Source organism: Spodoptera frugiperda, chromosome 21 (genome assembly GCF_023101765.2).
Source record: "Spodoptera frugiperda isolate SF20-4 chromosome 21, AGI-APGP_CSIRO_Sfru_2.0, whole genome shotgun sequence".
NCBI classification, from domain to species: domain Eukaryota; kingdom Metazoa; phylum Arthropoda; class Insecta; order Lepidoptera; family Noctuidae; genus Spodoptera; species Spodoptera frugiperda.
In genome coordinates this window covers 224,560-243,199 of record NC_064232.1, presented here as the reverse complement: position 1 = coordinate 243,199, position 18,640 = coordinate 224,560, and the positions used below count along the sequence as shown (strand labels likewise).

General features: G+C 45.9%; 1 protein-coding gene across 50 annotated transcripts in view; it reads left to right on the top strand.

Annotated features, from left to right (window-relative positions):
- The window catches only part of LOC118280242 (SID1 transmembrane family member 1), a 45,671-nt gene extending 27,559 nt beyond the window's left edge, over nucleotides 1-18,112 (top strand). The window contains exons 15-25 of one of the 50 annotated variants that reach the window (XM_050702134.1): nucleotides 1,295-1,412; nucleotides 2,349-2,564; nucleotides 8,387-8,503; nucleotides 9,317-9,449; nucleotides 10,899-11,103; nucleotides 12,173-13,149; nucleotides 13,250-13,349; nucleotides 13,745-13,778; nucleotides 13,869-13,896; nucleotides 14,099-15,550; nucleotides 15,631-18,112. In XM_050702134.1, the coding sequence (XP_050558091.1) occupies nucleotides 1,295-1,412; nucleotides 2,349-2,564; nucleotides 8,387-8,503; nucleotides 9,317-9,449; nucleotides 10,899-11,103; nucleotides 12,173-12,349 (966 nt within the window). In that variant the 3' untranslated portion in view covers nucleotides 12,350-13,149; nucleotides 13,250-13,349; nucleotides 13,745-13,778; ... (1 more) ...; nucleotides 14,099-15,550; nucleotides 15,631-18,112. Of the gene's footprint in view, nucleotides 1-1,294; nucleotides 1,413-2,348; nucleotides 2,565-8,386; nucleotides 8,504-9,316; nucleotides 9,450-10,898; nucleotides 11,104-12,172; nucleotides 13,350-13,453; nucleotides 13,503-13,582; nucleotides 13,621-13,648; nucleotides 13,683-13,710; nucleotides 13,807-13,840; nucleotides 15,551-15,630 lie in introns of those variants that run through there. The other 49 variants (XM_050702131.1, XM_050702126.1, XM_050702122.1 and 46 more) reach the window with 49 other exon arrangements.
- Nucleotides 18,113-18,640: the final 528 nt, after the last annotated feature.

The following is an 18,640-nucleotide window of genomic DNA, read 5'->3' as shown; positions in this document are numbered from 1 at the left end:
ACATGGGCGTCCCGCAGCACTACGGGCTGCTGTACTCCATGGGGCTGTGTATAATATGTTCCCCCTCGTGTCCAGGACATGGGCGTCCCGCAGCACTACGGGCTGCTGTACTCCATGGGGCTGTGTATAATATGTTCCCCCTCGTGTCCAGGACATGGGCGTCCCGCAGCACTACGGGCTGCTGTACTCCATGGGGCTGTGTATAATATGTTCCCCCTCGTGTCCAGGACATGGGCGTCCCGCAGCACTACGGGCTGCTGTACTCCATGGGGCTGTGTATAATATGTTCCCCCTCGTGTCCAGGACATGGGCGTCCCGCAGCACTACGGGCTGCTGTACTCCATGGGGCTGTGTATAATATGTTCCCCCTCGTGTCCAGGACATGGGCGTCCCGCAGCACTACGGGCTGCTGTACTCCATGGGGCTGTGTATAATATGTTCCCCCTCGTGTCCAGGACATGGGCGTCCCGCAGCACTACGGGCTGCTGTACTCCATGGGGCTGTGTATAATATGTTCCCCCTCGTGTCCAGGACATGGGCGTCCCGCAGCACTACGGGCTGCTGTACTCCATGGGGCTGTGTATAATATGTTCCCCCTCGTGTCCAGGACATGGGCGTCCCGCAGCACTACGGGCTGCTGTACTCCATGGGGCTGTGTATAATATGTTCCCCCTCGTGTCCAGGACATGGGCGTCCCGCAGCACTACGGGCTGCTGTACTCCATGGGGCTGTGTATAATATGTTCCCCCTCGTGTCCAGGACATGGGCGTCCCGCAGCACTACGGGCTGCTGTACTCCATGGGGCTGTGTATAATATGTTCCCCCTCGTGTCCAGGACATGGGCGTCCCGCAGCACTACGGGCTGCTGTACTCCATGGGGCTGTGTATAATATGTTCCCCCTCGTGTCCAGGACATGGGCGTCCCGCAGCACTACGGGCTGCTGTACTCCATGGGGCTGTGTATAATATGTTCCCCCTCGTGTCCAGGACATGGGCGTCCCGCAGCACTACGGGCTGCTGTACTCCATGGGGCTGTGTATAATATGTTCCCCCCTCGTGTCCAGGACATGGGCGTCCCGCAGCACTACGGGCTGCTGTACTCCATGGGGCTGTGTATAATATGTTCCCCCCTCGTGTCCAGGACATGGGCGTCCCGCAGCACTACGGGCTGCTGTACTCCATGGGGCTGTGTATAATATGTTCCCCCTCGTGTCCAGGACATGGGCGTCCCGCAGCACTACGGGCTGCTGTACTCCATGGGGCTGTGTATAATATGTTCCCCCCTCGTGTCCAGGACATGGGCGTCCCGCAGCACTACGGGCTGCTGTACTCCATGGGGCTGGCGCTGGTGATGGAGGGGCTGCTGTCCGGCTGCTACCATCTCTGTCCCAACAAGATGAACTTCCAGTTCGGTATGTATTCGTTTTTTATTGTCATATATTTTTTGTTTGTTGCGGTCTAATTTTGCTGTTTTCGACATTTTGAAACGAAAAAGTACCTACAAAAGAATTAATATTTTTGGTTTTCTGTTTTCAATATTTAGCATAAATTTTCTATCGCACTTATAATAATACTCATATCGATTCCCCTGTTGCTCGAGTAGTCGCAAGTGCAACTGTCGCATAAGGGGTCTCAGGTTTAATTCGTACAAAGTACTGTTGAGCATTTTTCGAAAATTTCGTAGTAGTAACATGGAATTGGGTAGTATCCTCGGTCAAAAATAATTTATTTCAATTTTTCAATACAATAAAATATTCAAAAATTATTCGATTTTTGTAGCTACATTTCTAGAAATAAGTCTGCTATTTGATGTAAAAATTTGATGACATCATAATAGAGTATTCCATATAAAGTTAATAGAAAATATCGTTTTTGACGTTTCGAAAAAAAGTATTGAATTTGACTAGTAGGAAACTAGCCTATTGTGCCCAGTATATGACAATATGCTCACCCCCTATTACATGCGACTTTAACACAAATGGTAAAAAGTGGGTGTACATTGTATAGCGGCATTACGTGCCGTAATGTGCACCTCCGCCTACCCCTTCGGGGATAAATATTTTATGTCATTTATGTGTTTTGACTAAGGGGAAATGTATCAGAGATATTTTAAAAAACATTTTTTTAAAAAGAGTAACGATGGAGTTTCTTTCTCTTGAAGCTACACTTTGGAACGAGCACCTAGCTTCACTGACAGACAGACTGACGGACAATTCAATTTGACGTTTCAAAAGTGCCTAGTTTAGGATTAATTGAAATAAATGCTTTGACTTGACTTCACTTGGGGGAGGCCATTGTTCAGCAGTGGACGTCTCTCGGCTGATGATGATGATGTGTTTCGGTTGCAGACTCGTCGTTCATGTACGTGATAGCGGTGCTGGTGATGGTGAAGCTGTACCAGAACCGGCACTCCGACCTCGTGCCCTCCGCGCACTCCACCTTCATGGTGCTCGCCGTCGTCATGACCATAGGTACCGTACCCCCACAGAATACTAGTGTACACTCCGACCTCGTGCCCTCCGCGCACTCCACCTTCATGGTGCTCGCCGTCGTCATGACCATAGGTACCGTACCCCCACAGAATACTAGTGTACACTCCGACCTCGTGCCCTCCGCGCACTCCACCTTCATGGTGCTCGCCGTCGTCATGACCATAGGTACCGTACCCCCACAGAATACTAGTGTACACTCCGACCTCGTGCCCTCCGCGCACTCCACCTTCATGGTGCTCGCCGTCGTCATGACCATAGGTACCGTACCCCCACAGAATACTAGTGTACACTCCGACCTCGTGCCCTCCGCGCACTCCACCTTCATGGTGCTCGCCGTCGTCATGACCATAGGTACCGTACCCCCACAGAATACTAGTGTACACTCCGACCTCGTGCCCTCCGCGCACTCCACCTTCATGGTGCTCGCCGTCGTCATGACCATAGGTACCGTACCCCCACAGAATACTAGTGTACACTCCGACCTCGTGCCCTCCGCGCACTCCACCTTCATGGTGCTCGCCGTCGTCATGACCATAGGTACCGTACCCCCACAGAATACTAGTGTACACTCCGACCTCGTGCCCTCCGCGCACTCCACCTTCATGGTGCTCGCCGTCGTCATGACCATAGGTACCGTACCCCCACAGAATACTAGTGTACACTCCGACCTCGTGCCCTCCGCGCACTCCACCTTCATGGTGCTCGCCGTCGTCATGACCATAGGTACCGTACCCCCACAGAATACTAGTGTACACTCCGACCTCGTGCCCTCCGCGCACTCCACCTTCATGGTGCTCGCCGTCGTCATGACCATAGGTACCGTACCCCCACAGAATACTAGTGTACACTCCGACCTCGTGCCCTCCGCGCACTCCACCTTCATGGTGCTCGCCGTCGTCATGACCATAGGTACCGTACCCCCACAGAATACTAGTGTACACTCCGACCTCGTGCCCTCCGCGCACTCCACCTTCATGGTGCTCGCCGTCGTCATGACCATAGGTACCGTACCCCCACAGAATACTAGTGTACACTCCGACCTCGTGCCCTCCGCGCACTCCACCTTCATGGTGCTCGCCGTCGTCATGACCATAGGTACCGTACCCCCACAGAATACTAGTGTACACTCCGACCTCGTGCCCTCCGCGCACTCCACCTTCATGGTGCTCGCCGTCGTCATCACCATAGGTACCGTACTACTATACAATGTGATAGGGGTGACACTTCTAACCCGTTAAGGCTGAGTACTACATCTAATTTTATTGATAAAAGTCGGGGGTCGAAGGGGTCGAATCCCCTCCCCTAAAAGTTATGGCTATTTTAATATATTTTTTACTTTTTTTGATATCAAAGGTTGTATGCGTCGTAGAAACAAAAAAAAACGACTAACGGTACCTAATAACCTTGGCTAACTAATTCATTACTTTTTTCATATGTTTGATAATGTTTTGGTGAGAAAAAAAAATAATTTGTGAATTATTTTTACCGAAAAAATCACTATTTTTCAATATTTTCAATTAGGGGTTCAACCCCCATATTATTTTTTTTGTCGATAAAATTAGATGTAGTACTCAGCCTTAACGGGTTAGAAGTCTCACCCCTATCACATTGTATATTAAATAACATTAACATGATTAACAAGTATATAATAATAAATAGCTAACGCTGCAACACGTGCTTCCCATATTTTTCTGCTAAATCAGCATATTGCAATAACAACGATAATATACATATTACCTTTCTATTAATTAAAAGTCTTAGCCTATTCGGACCCACCCCGTAACAGTACAAACAGGGTAGAGTACATAGGCCAGGGTAGAGGCAAAATTATTTAATGAGACTTATGGTCAAATATTCAAACGTCACTCAATTTTAAGACGCTCTCAAATGTGGTTCTGTCACTATCAATTCTTTATAAAATGATAGAGATAGCACAATATTTAAGTACTACTTAAAATTGAGTAGCATTTCAGTATTCGTGCGTAAGCCAGAGTGATGACTAATGACCTGTTTCTTTTAATGGTATAAGCCGGTAAATGAACAGACGTATCATCTGATGGTAAGCAATCGCTGTCGCCCATGGACAGTCGAAAAACCAAAGGCGTCACAAGTGCGTTGCCGGCCTTTTGGGAGTTAAGAATTTAAGGTTTGTTGGGAAAGGAGGTATTTGAGCCTTCGTTAACCTCACTAACACAACGAAACACAACGCACGCGTTGTTTCACGTCGGTTTTCGTTGAGGCTGTGACTCCGGTGGAGCCGGCCCAGCAGTGCCGAATGGGCCGGCTCGACCGGAGTAATACCACGGCCTCACAGAAAACCGGTGTGAAACAACGTTCACGTAGTGTTTCACCGAGTGAGTGAGGGTACCGGAGGCCCACCATCCCCCCTACGTAATGTAATGGCGCAGTTCAACTCAATTCGATTACCCCAGGAGGGTACCAACTACACTGGAGAATCCCTCTCTGGACGTCCATACTCAGAGTTCAACCACCCTGAGCGTGGACGTCTAGGCCGCCCCACATCGTACTCTGGGGGGGGCAAAACTGCGCGCATTACAGCTCGAGGCAAGAGCAAAATAACTTCGGCACCCCCTGCCACGCTGAATGTGGACTTCTGCAACATCAGGGGAATCCATTCCAACCTTAACGCTGTCCACTACCATCTTGAGACAGCAAAGCCCGCCTTGCTCTTTTTAACTGAGACGCAGATATCGTCTCCGTTGGACACATCGTACCTCACCTACCCTGGGTATGGACTGGAGCATTCCTTCTTGCCTAGGGCCGGGGTGTGCGTGTACATTAGAGACGATATCAGCTTTCGTCGCCTCAGAAATCTTGAAGGTAGGGACCTCTCCATCTTATGGCTGCGTGTAGATAACGACGACCACCCCCGTGTCTATGCGTGCCTATACAGGTCCCATAGTGGTGATAGCGAGACTGACCGACTCATGGAACACATCCAGACGGCTGTAGACTCTGTACAAGGGCAGATACCCTCTGCAGAAGTCGTTCTACTTGGCGATTTTAACGCCCACCACGCCGACTGGCTTGGTTCTAGTAGAACTGACCACGCGGGGAGATCTGTCCACGACCTAGCCCTTGCTTCTGGCCTGACACAGCTGGTTACCGCGCCTACGCGCATCCCAGATGTGGAAGACCAGAGGCCTTCACTGTTGGACCTTCTGCTGACCTCTCACCCGGACGGCTACAGTGTGTCCGTTGTTGCTCCCCTAGGCTCATCGGACCATTGTCTCGTCCGGAGCTCTGTATCTTGGACGCGCTCGCCGCGTCTAGAAGATGCACGTCTTCGCCGCGTATGGCACTATAGGTCGGCAGACTGGGATGGGATGCGGTCCTTTTTTGCATCCTATCCTTGGAGACAGGTTTGCTTCTTGCAGGATGATCCCAACGCCGCTGCCGATTCTGTCGCCGATGTGGTGCTACAGGGGATGGAGCTGTTCGTCCCATCCTCTCTGGTCCCTGTCGGTGGCAGGTATCGGCCCTGGTTTGATTCGTCTTCCAGAAAGGCCTCACGCAGGAAGCGTGAAGCCTATCGAGCCTGGGCCGATGCGGTGGTGGCACGGGATGTAAATACCAGCACTTTTAAAAAGGAGTATAACTTTGCTTCCAAGTCCTTCAAAAGAGTTATTGCAGGGGCTAAGTCTCAGTACATCGGTAGAATTGGCGAGAAGCTTGAACGCCTTCCTTCGGGAACTCGTGCGTTCTGGTCGCTCGCCAAAGCTATCGAAGGCAATTTCTGCAGGCCGTCATTTCCACCTCTGCACATGGGGGGGGATTCGTTGGCTCATGGCGCAAGGGTTAAAGCCCAACTTTTGGGTAAAATCTTTGCGTCCAACTCGACACTGGATGACGGGGGCGTGGGCCGCCTGCCGTGCCGTGGTGTGGGTGGCATATGCCAGATATCCGATTCCACCAGCGTTCGGTACGTTTGGCGCTCCTGTCCCTTGATGTCCAAAAGTCGAGTGGGCCCGACGGGATTCCACCCCTTGTGTTAAAGATGTGCGCTCCGGAGTTGGCACCAGTTTTAACACGTCTTTTTCGGCTCTCTTACTTTTTAGGCGTAGTACCGAAATCCTGGAAGACGGCCTTGGTCCACCCGATCCCTAAAAAAGGCGATCGAACAAATCCGTCCAACTACAGACCGATAGCCATAACTTCCCTCTTCTCGAAAATAATGGAGTCCATTATTAACTGCCAGCTCTTGCGGTACCTAGAAGATCACCAACTACTCAATGACCGACAATACGGTTTTCGTAAAGGTCGGTCGGCTGGGGATCTTCTGGTTTACCTGACACACCGTTGGGCACAGGCGATCGAGTCTAAGGGGGAAGCGTTGGCAGTGAGCTTGGACGTGGCGAAAGCCTTCGACCGGGTTTGGCATAAAGCGCTTCTTTCGAAGCTTCCTTCCTATGGGCTTCCCGAGAAATTGTGCGAATGGGTCTCCTGCTTCCTTACAGACAGAAGCATTAAGGTCGTTGTCGACGGGGAATGCTCCGACTCTCTGTCTGTGAACGCAGGTGTCCCTCAAGGCTGCGTGCTATCACCTACCCTGTTCCTCATCCATATCAATGATATGTTGCAAATCAGCGGCATTCATTGTTATGCGGATGACAGTACAGGTGATGCCTATTATACCGGCCGCGCTAACATTTCTCGGGAAAACGTCATCGAAAGCCGAAACAGACTTGTGTCAGAAATCGAGACTTCTTTGCAGAGAATCTCAGATTGGGGTGAACTTAATCTGGTCCAGTTTAACCCTACTAAGACACAGGTCTGCGTGTTTACCGCTAAGAAACTACCGTTGGTCGTCTCACCTCAGTTTCAAAGTACCCCTCTGACTGCCTCAGCCGGTATTGGAATACTTGGCATCAACATTTCGAGCGACGTCCAGTTCCGTGGTCATCTGGAGGATAAGGCTAAATTAGCCTCGAAAAAGCTTGGTGTGCTCAACAGATCGAGGCAGTATTTCACTCCAGCCCATCGCCTGCTTCTATATAAGGCGCAAGTTCGGCCCCATATGGAATACTGCTCTCATCTTTGGGCGGGGGCACCCCAGTACCAGCTTCATCCTCTGGACCGCGTTCAGCGGCGTGCGGTTCGGATTGTTGAGTGTCAGGAAGTTTCAAACCGACTTGACACTTTGGCAATGCGTAGAGATGTAGCTTCATTGTGCATTTTCTATCGCTTATACCACGGGGAGTGCTCTGAGGAATTGTTTGGTCTTATTCCTGCCGCTTCTTTTCGCCATCGACCCACACGACAGCATTTCCATCCCCACCATATAGATGGTTGGCAGGCCACAACTGTGCGCTTCTCGCGCAACTTTCTGCCTCGCACAGCAAAACTGTGGAATGAGCTGTCGTCGGCGGTATTTCCGAACCGATACGACCTTCAAACCTTCAAGAAAAGAGCATACTCCTTTTTAAAGAACAAAGGCCGGCAACGCACCTGTGACTCCTCTGGTGTTGCGGGTGTCCATGGGCGGCGCTGATCGCTTACCATCAGGTGACTCGTTTGCTCGTTTGCCTACTATTCCATAAAAAAAAAAAAAAAAAAAAAAATGGCGAGCCCACACTAATGGCGTATCCAGGCAGGCGGCAGGGCTTTTGCATCTTTTACCTACGGCACGCGCGGCTTTTGGTTGGGTGTAAAAATATTGTTATATTAGCCGGCGGCCTGCATTCAGCGGCAAGGCGGTCTGAAACCCGGCGGCATAAGCCGGCGGCATGTGTGGATGCGCCATTAAAATATTGAAATACTACGTCACGCTAAGTAACTTTTAGTAAAGTAATGGTTTAGTTGTGGTTGCCGAAATCGTCCATAATTTAGTCCTAATGTACAAAAGTCCTATATAAATGTACATTTGTCCCCAGGTCTATTCGGCATCCTGTACCCGAGCGCGGCGTTCTCCGCGCTGTTCACGGTGCTGCACCTGCTCACCGTCTCCATCCTCACGCTCAAGATATACTACGCCGGCAGGTTCAAACTTGGTCAGTACAGCGATTATTTAGTTTTGTTCACGGTGCTGCACCTGCTCACCGTCTCCATCCTCACGCTCAAGATATACTACGCCGGCAGGTTCAAACTTGGTCAGTGGAACAGCCATTATTATAACTTTTATTGTTTTTAATTTGAAGGTGGGGGAGGGGATTCAAAACTTGGTGAGTTGGGGAACCCCGCTATAATAGCTTCTCCTGTTTTTTTTTTCTATTGGGGGGGGGGGATTCAAAACTTGGTGAGTTGGGGAACCCTGCTATAGGGGGAATCATCACTTGACCTCCCCCACGTTGGGTGAAGCGAGAGGGAGTGTCAGACTCTTACTGACTAAACACCATCCCGTTCCTACTCCTGCTCTTCGAGCCGGAGCCACGGTAACCCGCTAGGTAATCCGCAGAGGCAGGACTTCAGTGTTTGCATGGTTGTATCTACTGTAGATACTGGTGTACAGGAGGTGCAGCGGTATGGGAGGTAGTTGCGGGCTTGTCCCATTAAAAAAAAGGCAGTCCGCAGTTCCGGGTGATGAAATCGTCCAGTGAAGCTATATGCTACTGAAGCAGAGATGTATAACGTAATGTTGTAAGCAGTAATGTTGTATATGTGAATTTGTAAATTAAAAAAAAAAAATTACGAGATGTTACTGTAGTACTTTCTATACATTTGTGTAATTCGCCTAGCTTCACTGACAGACAGACTGACAGACAATTCAATTTGACGTTTCAAAAGTGTCTTATTTAGGATTAATTGAAATAAATGCTTTGACTTTGACTTTTGCTATGTACTAACGAGTACCTATATTGTCCCAGAATGGTCAGCGTGCGCCCGCGCCTTTCGCGCGGTCCGGTCGCGGCGGCTGCGGGCGCTGCGCCCCGCGCACACGGCGCGCGCCGCGCTGCTCGCGCTCGCCTTCCTCGCCAACTGGGCCTTCGCCATCTACAGGTACTCACACACACGTATACATAGTCTCCCTCCCCCTCATACCCCCATACAAATCACCACATGTACAAAAACCCCTCCCCCTTCAATACACTTCGCACTCCCCCCTCCTCCTCTCCTTTTCCTGGTCCTCCCACCTGAATACACAAAACATCCCAACCACCTTCTCCCTACATACTACATACATAATCTGAATCAACCTACTTATAATTGGTCCTTTATTCGCATACGCCGTTTATATACGCAGTATGTATTGTCCTCCAATTCCTACACTCACGAACCCCAATCCCGAAAACAAAATGCCTAACTTTGAATACACAAAGATCTCCTGAAATCTCACTAACCCGGTCTGGACCGGGCTAGTGAGATTTGAGAATGTCTATCTGGATAGACATTTGACCTTGACATAATTCGCATTGAGCTGAAAGCTTTTTGTAGAAAATTATACTCTATTCAACATATTTTTACGATAAAACTTTGCATTTTCGAGAAAAATTAAAAAATACCCTAATTTGACCTTAAGTATTATTTAGCAAAAGTAGGATCGATGGGGATTTTTGATGCAAAATTGGCATGATATTTGCCAATTTTCTGCTCTATGCCAATTATGCCAAGTTTGCAAGGCTTAATTTCGTCTATTTTAACCGGGCTACGACTCCACATGCCAGTTACAAAATATTTGTATCCCGTATTTGTAAAGAGTGTTCAAATTAGCCCAAAAAGAATAATACACTATTTGGCTTACCTACTGGGCCTATTTCGCTCATTTTTCGTATATCGTCAGCCAAGATGATAACTAATATGTGGTCAAAATATATAAGAGGTTTCCCCAATGCCGGCGTAAGGGGCACACGGAAGCAATATCAAGTGTTAGTTTTCTGCTGATCCCAAGTAAAATTATATTAAGAATTTCATCTTTCCTTTAGCGTTTCCTAGAGTCGGCGAAGAGTGACTCTGGATCCTTGACCACAAACCCTCAAAAAATTCATCTAAAACTAAACCTCAAAGTTCTGAGGGTTTGCACCAGGAGATGCAAGAGACTCCAACGTCAGACCTTTGCGCCCCCCAGAATTTGTCACCCTGGGCCATCGCCCCATCACGCCGCCCCTAACGCCGGCGCTGGGTTTCCCCATACGATACTTATATTGCCTCGGACTGTCAAACAAGGGGTCTCGGGTTCGATTCCTGGGTCGGGCAAAGTGTTACTGGGCTTTTTTCGGATTTTCGAAAATTTCTCAGTAGTAGCACGGAGTCTGGAATTGTGTCCAGTATATGGCAATAGGCTCACCCCCTATTACATGGGACTTATAACACAAATGGTGACAAGTGGGTGTACATTGTATAGCGGCATTACGTGCCGTAATGTGCACCTCTGCCTACCTCTTCGGGGATAAAAGGCGTGACGTTGTGTGTGTGTGTGTGTAATATTTATATTTTGTGTCTCCCTCGTAGCGCGGTGGTCCAAAACAAGGACTTCGCCCGCCAGCTGCTGGCGATCCTGATGGGCAACGCGATCCTGTACACGCTGTTCTACGTGGCGCTGAAGCTGCTGCACCGCGAGCGACTCGCGCCCTACACCTGGATGTACGGGCTGCTGGCGCATGCTGCATGGTTCGCGGCGCTCAGGCTGTTCCTGGATTCCAAGACTAAGTGGTCGGTTAGTAGATGTTCCAATATTTTTTATTAAAGGTGCTCCCACACAGCGGTTATATAACGTTATACAACAATGTGTAACAATAACATTTGTGTTTAAACAAATTATAACAGTGGTTGTAGAGTATGTTACATGCTATTATAAATGATACACAATGTTGTATAACATTATATAACTGCTGAGTGGGAGCACCTTAAGGGGGTAAAAACTTTCAATAATTTTTCTCGCCTTGGGCGAGATGAGAGGGAGTGTCAGACTCTTACTGACTAAAAACCACCCCGTTCCTACTCCTGCTTTTCTAGCCGGAGCCCCGGTAAACCCGCTAAGTAGTCCGCAGCTCCGGAACTTTTTAATGTTATAAATGCGAAAGGATGTTTGGATTTGAGATGTGTGTCAAAGTCAAAGTCAGAATGATTTATTTCATATAGACTGGGATGGCACTTTTGAACGTCAAAGTAAATAATACATTATAAAAAAAACAAAATGTATCTTTGTTTCTCTTTTACACAAAAACTACTGAACAGAACCGAATGAAATTTGGTACAGAGGTAGATTATAGTGTAAAATAACAGAGAATTTAATCTAATCGTCTAATCGTAGTACCGATATAATCTATCCAAAAAAATACATTGTCATGTAACCGTGCTTTTTGTAGACTTATTTTCCAAAATAAGTAAATATCCTGCTATTTTTTGAGATTGAGTATCAAATATTTTTTGGCACTCTGTCTGGGCAACCGACTGCCGTGTTAAGTGTCACAGGCGTAATTGGGCCTCCGGTAACCTCACTCACACAACGAAACACAACGCAAGCGTTGTTTCACGTCAGTTTTCTGCTCGGCCGTGGTATCACTCCGCCGACCCAGCAGTGCCGAAGCATGGCTCTCCCACACTTAAAATGTATCTTTGACGGACGACATCACGGAATCATGGATTTTTTCTCTATCAAATGATGTATAATATGACTCAATTAGATCAATTATCCTCTCAATCGTCGATATTTTTGTTTGCACGACACAGGAGGATTTCTTTTTCTATAAAATAAACATTGATATTATTATGATTTTATGCAGGAAACTCCGGCGCAGTCCCGGCGCCACAACGCGCAGTGCAGTGTACTGCAGCTGTACGACTCGCACGACGCCTGGCACCTGCTGTCCGCCGCCGCCATGTTCCTGTCCTTCAACATGCTGCTGACTATAGACGACCTGGTCGCCGACGTGCACAGGGACAGTCTGCACACCTTCTAGGTATACTGTACACACCGCCATGTTCCTGTCCTTCAACATGCTGCTGACTATAGACGACCTGGTCGCCGACGTGCACAGGGACAGTCTGCACACCTTCTAGGTATACTGTACACACCGCCATGTTCCTGTCCTTCAACATGCTGCTGACTATAGACGACCTGGTCGCCGACGTGCACAGGGACAGTCTGCACACCTTCTAGGTATACTGTACACACCGCCATGTTCCTGTCCTTCAACATGCTGCTGACTATAGACGACCTGGTCGCCGACGTGCACAGGGACAGTCTGCACACCTTCTAGGTATACTGTACACACCGCCATGTTCCTGTCCTTCAACATGCTGCTGACTATAGACGACCTGGTCGCCGACGTGCACAGGGACAGTCTGCACACCTTCTAGGTATACTGTACACACCGCCATGTTCCTGTCCTTCAACATGCTGCTGACTATAGACGACCTGGTCGCCGACGTGCACAGGGACAGTCTGCACACCTTCTAGGTATACTGTACACACCGCCATGTTCCTGTCCTTCAACATGCTGCTGACTATAGACGACCTGGTCGCCGACGTGCACAGGGACAGTCTGCACACCTTCTAGGTATACTGTACACACCGCCATGTTCCTGTCCTTCAACATGCTGCTGACTATAGACGACCTGGTCGCCGACGTGCACAGGGACAGTCTGCACACCTTCTAGGTATACTGTACACACCGCCATGTTCCTGTCCTTCAACATGCTGCTGACTATAGACGACCTGGTCGCCGACGTGCACAGGGACAGTCTGCACACCTTCTAGGTATACTGTACACACCGCCATGTTCCTGTCCTTCAACATGCTGCTGACTATAGACGACCTGGTCGCCGACGTGCACAGGGACAGTCTTCACACCTTCTAGGTATACTGTACACACCGCCATGTTCCTGTCCTTCAACATGCTGCTGACTATAGACGACCTGGTCGCCGACGTGCACAGGGACAGTCTGCACACCTTCTAGGTACCACGTGCACAGGGACAGTCTACACACTTTCTTCAACGTGCTGCTGACTATAGACGACCTAGGTCGCCGACGTGCACAGGGACAGTCTGCACACCTTCTAGGTATACTGTACACACCGACAGTTCCTGTCCTTCAACATGCTGCTGACTATAGACGACCTAGGTACCACGTGCACAGGGACAGTCTGCACACCTAGGTACGTGCACAGGGACAGTCTACACACCTTCTAGGTACCAATGTGCACAGGGACAGTCTACACACTTTCTAGGTACCACGTGCACAGGGACAGTCCCTAGGTACGTGCACAGGGACAGTCTACACACTTTCTAGGTACCACGTGCACAGGGACAGTCCCTAGGTACGTGCACAGGGACAGTCTACACACCTTCTAGGTACGTGCACAGGGACAGTCTACACACTTTCTAGGTACCACGTGCACAGGGACAGTCCCTAGGTACGTGCACAGGGACAGTCTACACACTTTCTAGGTACCACGTGCACAGGGACAGTCCCTAGGTACCACGTGCACAAGGACAGTCTCTAGGTACCACGTGCACAGGGACAGTCTACACACCTTCTAGGTACCAATGTGCACAGGGACAGTCTACACACCTTCTAGGTACCACGTGCACAGGGACAGTCCCTAGGTACGTGCACAGGGACAGTCTACACACCTTCTAGGTACCACGTGCACAGGGACAGTCTACACACTTTCTAGGTACCACGTGCACAGGGACAGTCTCTAGGTACGTGCACAGGGACAGTCTACACACCTTCTAGGTACCACGTGCACAGGGACAGTCTACACACCTTCTAGGTACCACGTGCACAGGGACAGTCTACACACCTTCTAGGTACCACGTGCACAGGGACAGTCTACACACCTTCTAGGTACCACGTGCACAGGGACAGTCTACACACCTTCTAGGTATACTGTGTACATTGTAGAGATTTCAAACTGATCATATATCGTTAGAACTTGAGACGGGATATTTACCATTAATTATCATGTTATTTGCTTACTCACGTAACTGTTTGACGAGGAACTCGACTAGTTCCAAGCCATGCTAGAGGCTCATATTCATGAGCAGCATTCCGCGACACACGACGCGGCGATTGTCGCGCTGCTACTGTACGTACTACGTATATATATGAAGAATATGAGCCTCTAGCATGGCTTGAAACTAGTCGAGTTCCTCGTCAAACAGTTACGTGAGTAAGCCGATAACATAAAAAATATTTTTTTATTTATATCACGAATGATATGTCGGAAACTCATCGAAATAAATAAACATGGTAAATATCCCGTCTTAAGTTCTAATGATAGGTTTAGAGTTGCATACAAATGATTTACACGGCGGTAAACGATGATGGTAAGCAATCGCTGTGATTGAGGTTACCGGAGGCCCGATTAACCCTTCCCAATCTTCCCATTCCCCAATTCCCCAACAACCATTAAATTCCTAACCCCCAAATGGCAACGCACTTGTAACGCCTCTGGTGTTTCAAATGTCCATGGGCGGCGGTGATTGCTTACCATCAGGTGATCCGTCTGCTCGTTTACCGACCTATACCATAAAAAAACACTCTAGAAATTGTATACATTGACTCTAAATAATATAATGTGTACATACAACATTACTTCTCATATTGACATGATATGCCCAGCGCAAACCGCGTGGCGAAGATACTGATACTAATTCAATTTAAAATAAACCTTAACTTCTATGACATACGGATGAAAACGACTTGCCAAAGAATCTTGAAGACATATCACGTGCTACCCATCTTATGTATACGGTATGCCGTTTTCATCCTTATGGCTTAAAAGTTAAGGTTCATTTTAAAATGCCCTAATGTTCAATACATATAGTTGACAACAAAAAGTATTATTAGCATTATAGAACTACATTCAAATGACAAAATATAAACACATTCTCCATCTCACTCTTACATATACAAAGTACATATAAGTTAGACAGAGATAGATATATTTGTATGATAAATAAGTTATTAAATATTATTGTTTTAAGGTTTTAAAAACAAAACAGTGACGTCACTAAGTAGTTTAATTTTAGTTTCGAATTAATTATAAATAAGTTTTAAAATTGTTTTACGGTGTTATCACACCAATCGATCGATAGCCGATAGATACCATCGATCGATGGTGGAATGGATTGGTCGATGACGATCGATAGGTTCTACCACACTAATAGATCGATAGCCGATAGATACCATCGATCGATGGTGGAATGGATTGGTCGATGTCGATCGATAGATTCCAGCCGGAATATAATAAATCTACCGACCGCTGCCATCGACCGGCAGTCGATCGATTGGTAAGTCGACCGGTATCCGTCGATCAATTAAAGCTATCACACCAATCGATCAATGTCGACCGATGTCGATCGATGGCATCGATGGACTATCGATCGATAGGTATGGTAACACCCTTACTCACACATAAAATCAAAACAACTTCTATGCTTGACAATTAGGAACTCTAATGCTAAGGTGATAAAGCTCATTTTTCATTAACTACCTTATTATGTATATTTTCTAATGACATAGCACTCGAAAATCAACTTTATTCACGTAGAAATAAAATACACATTCGTTTTAACTTCATGACAAACATTTTTTTTTCATGTATTTGATCAATTTTGTATCTTATGCTGTAGAAATTAAGGTTCATATTACCATCTAAAGTGTTTCTATCAAATGTGATATGCCAAAACTATGAATAATGTTAACTTATGAAGTAAAGAGTTAGAAAGTGCTTTTAATGTGTAAAATTAATTTATTTTGACTTTAAATTGTATAAACTTACTAATAGTTCAGATACCAGCATATCAAGCTACCCTATTCCGTGTAAAAATAATGGTAATTTACCAGATGCAGGAATCAAACCCGCGACAGCAGCCAGTCACACAGCTTAAGTTGTGCAGTTGCGTGTTCAATATAATTATAATTATTTTGCTGTAAAGTTAAAAATGTTTAAATAATAATATTTTTTTGGGAAACATGCTTGATATGTACTATGGGTATATGTACAATATATTTTTAACAAAACAAATATTATATTAATGTGAATAAAGATCACTTTCATAATTTAACCATATATGTGCTCGAATGACAATATCAATAGAAAATTAGATTAATGTTGCCAGACTTAAAAATATATTATATAATATTTATTATTAAAATATCATTTGACTGTTATTTAGGACTCATAACATAACATAATTGGGAAAAAAGTGATTTTTATCATCCGTTCACACAGACTGGCTGGGAGAAGAGAGCAGATTTTTGTCGCGTTGAAAACAGTTTTTATTATTATAAAACGGTATTAAGGTTTATTTTGTCATGGGCACTGCTTTTGTCATTAAGAATGCTTGAAGGTGCTTGATGTGAAATAACAGGAGCTGATAGACTCTGATCGTGCAGCCGATAGGTTCCGATTGCGTGATCTTTATCACTCGCGCAGCCGATTGCGTACTCGCTCTCATACTAAGCTTTCAGGTCGCTTCCAGCCGGTTTATGTGAACGGACCCTTAATATGTATAAAATTTTATATGTGCACTGCTCTTCATCAAATTAATGACGATTTTATATGTAGATGTTACCAAAAATATCAAATTTAAATAAAAATGCGATAAGTATAGAACAATGACAAATAGCGTGTAAGCTTTTTAAATAAAAAAAAAACATAATTACTTATTTTCTTGTATATTAAACATCAAAATAAAATATCACTCTTTTGCTAACATTTCAATATATAGGCGTCTCTCTCTTTCATTCGCTGTTAGTAAGAGAGGGCGATAGTAAAGTTGTTGTATGACTTTGCAAAGTATTGTGTAAGGAAGAGGCTGTGATTTCCCGATTGTTTCTCTTCTCAAATGCTTCATTTATTATATGTGTATTCATATACAGGGTTATTTGTAAAACACCGGTAACCTCTCAGGACTACGTTACTAACATCATAATCAACAACTTTCGTTCTATGACTTTTAAAAATTCATCATATTTTAATTCATCGCACAAAAATAAAAATATTTAAATTCAACCCTCTAAATGTTACGAAGTCTATGCGAAGCAAAAGAAGACAATAGCGAGGGGAGCGGGGTAAGGGCGGCGGGGGCGCATGAACTGTACCTATGTAGGTACAGCAAAATACAAAGTTGAAATGTGTTAGATAGGACAACGAAATATTGAAGGTTTGTTTTTGGTAAATGTTTTATGTTTTGTAAAAAGTCGTAGAACAAAAGTTGCTGTCTATGATGCCAGTAATATAGTCCTGAGAGGCCACCGGTGTTTTACAAATAACCCTGTATAGTATTTCTTGACAGAACGATGAAATAATACCAATGTTTGAAAAAGTAAAATGTATTAAATAGGGGTGAAGACGGGAATATGAAAAAAAAAATTAGACATATCGAGCCCCCTAGTTGTTAAATGCTATTGTACCCTTAGTATGAGTTTGATTTACTTTTAAAGTAACCGTTCGGCGTTCTGATTGGTTGGTTTATCCAAGCCGGCCAATCACAGCGTCGAACGCGCTCTCGTTTCGATCTCGTTAAACGTAATACAAACTCGTACTAAGCCCTATGTTGTGTCTTCCACCAGACTTGTTAGGTATTGTTCCATCTTTCTGTCAGAATTAGTGTTAGAAACATAGTTCTTAAGTTTTGTAACTACTTTATATGTGAAAATGCGTTGCTCTATGAACATTTTAATAAAAAATAATGTTGCTAACCTTACCTTATGTGTTTTATTTTCAACACCTTACTTACTATGACGAAATTCCTCATTAGAAAGTAAAGAAGAAGAAGAAGAAAAGTGGCTGGGCAACTGGCTGCCGCACAACGTGTAGCAGGTTTGATTCCCACATGGAGTAACTCTTTGTTAAGGTGCTCCCACACAGCAGTTATATAACGTTATACAACAATGTGTAACAATATAACATTTGCAATAGTGTGTAACATACTCTACAATTACTGTTATAATTTGTTTAAACACAAATGTTAAATCAGTCTCTAATGTTATATAACTGCTGTCTGGGAGCACCTTTATACATATCACTCATGTCTCCCATGAGGGTAGGCAGAGATATAGTCATATGTGAAATTGTATATTTGTAAACACACCTACGACACCGGATAGAATATGGACACAAATAGAGTGTGGCAACGATTTAAAAAAACGTTACAATATTGATGACATGAACAAATAACTTTAAAAATGCGGTCATTACAACAATGTATAAAAATAAAATGAAACGTGACGTC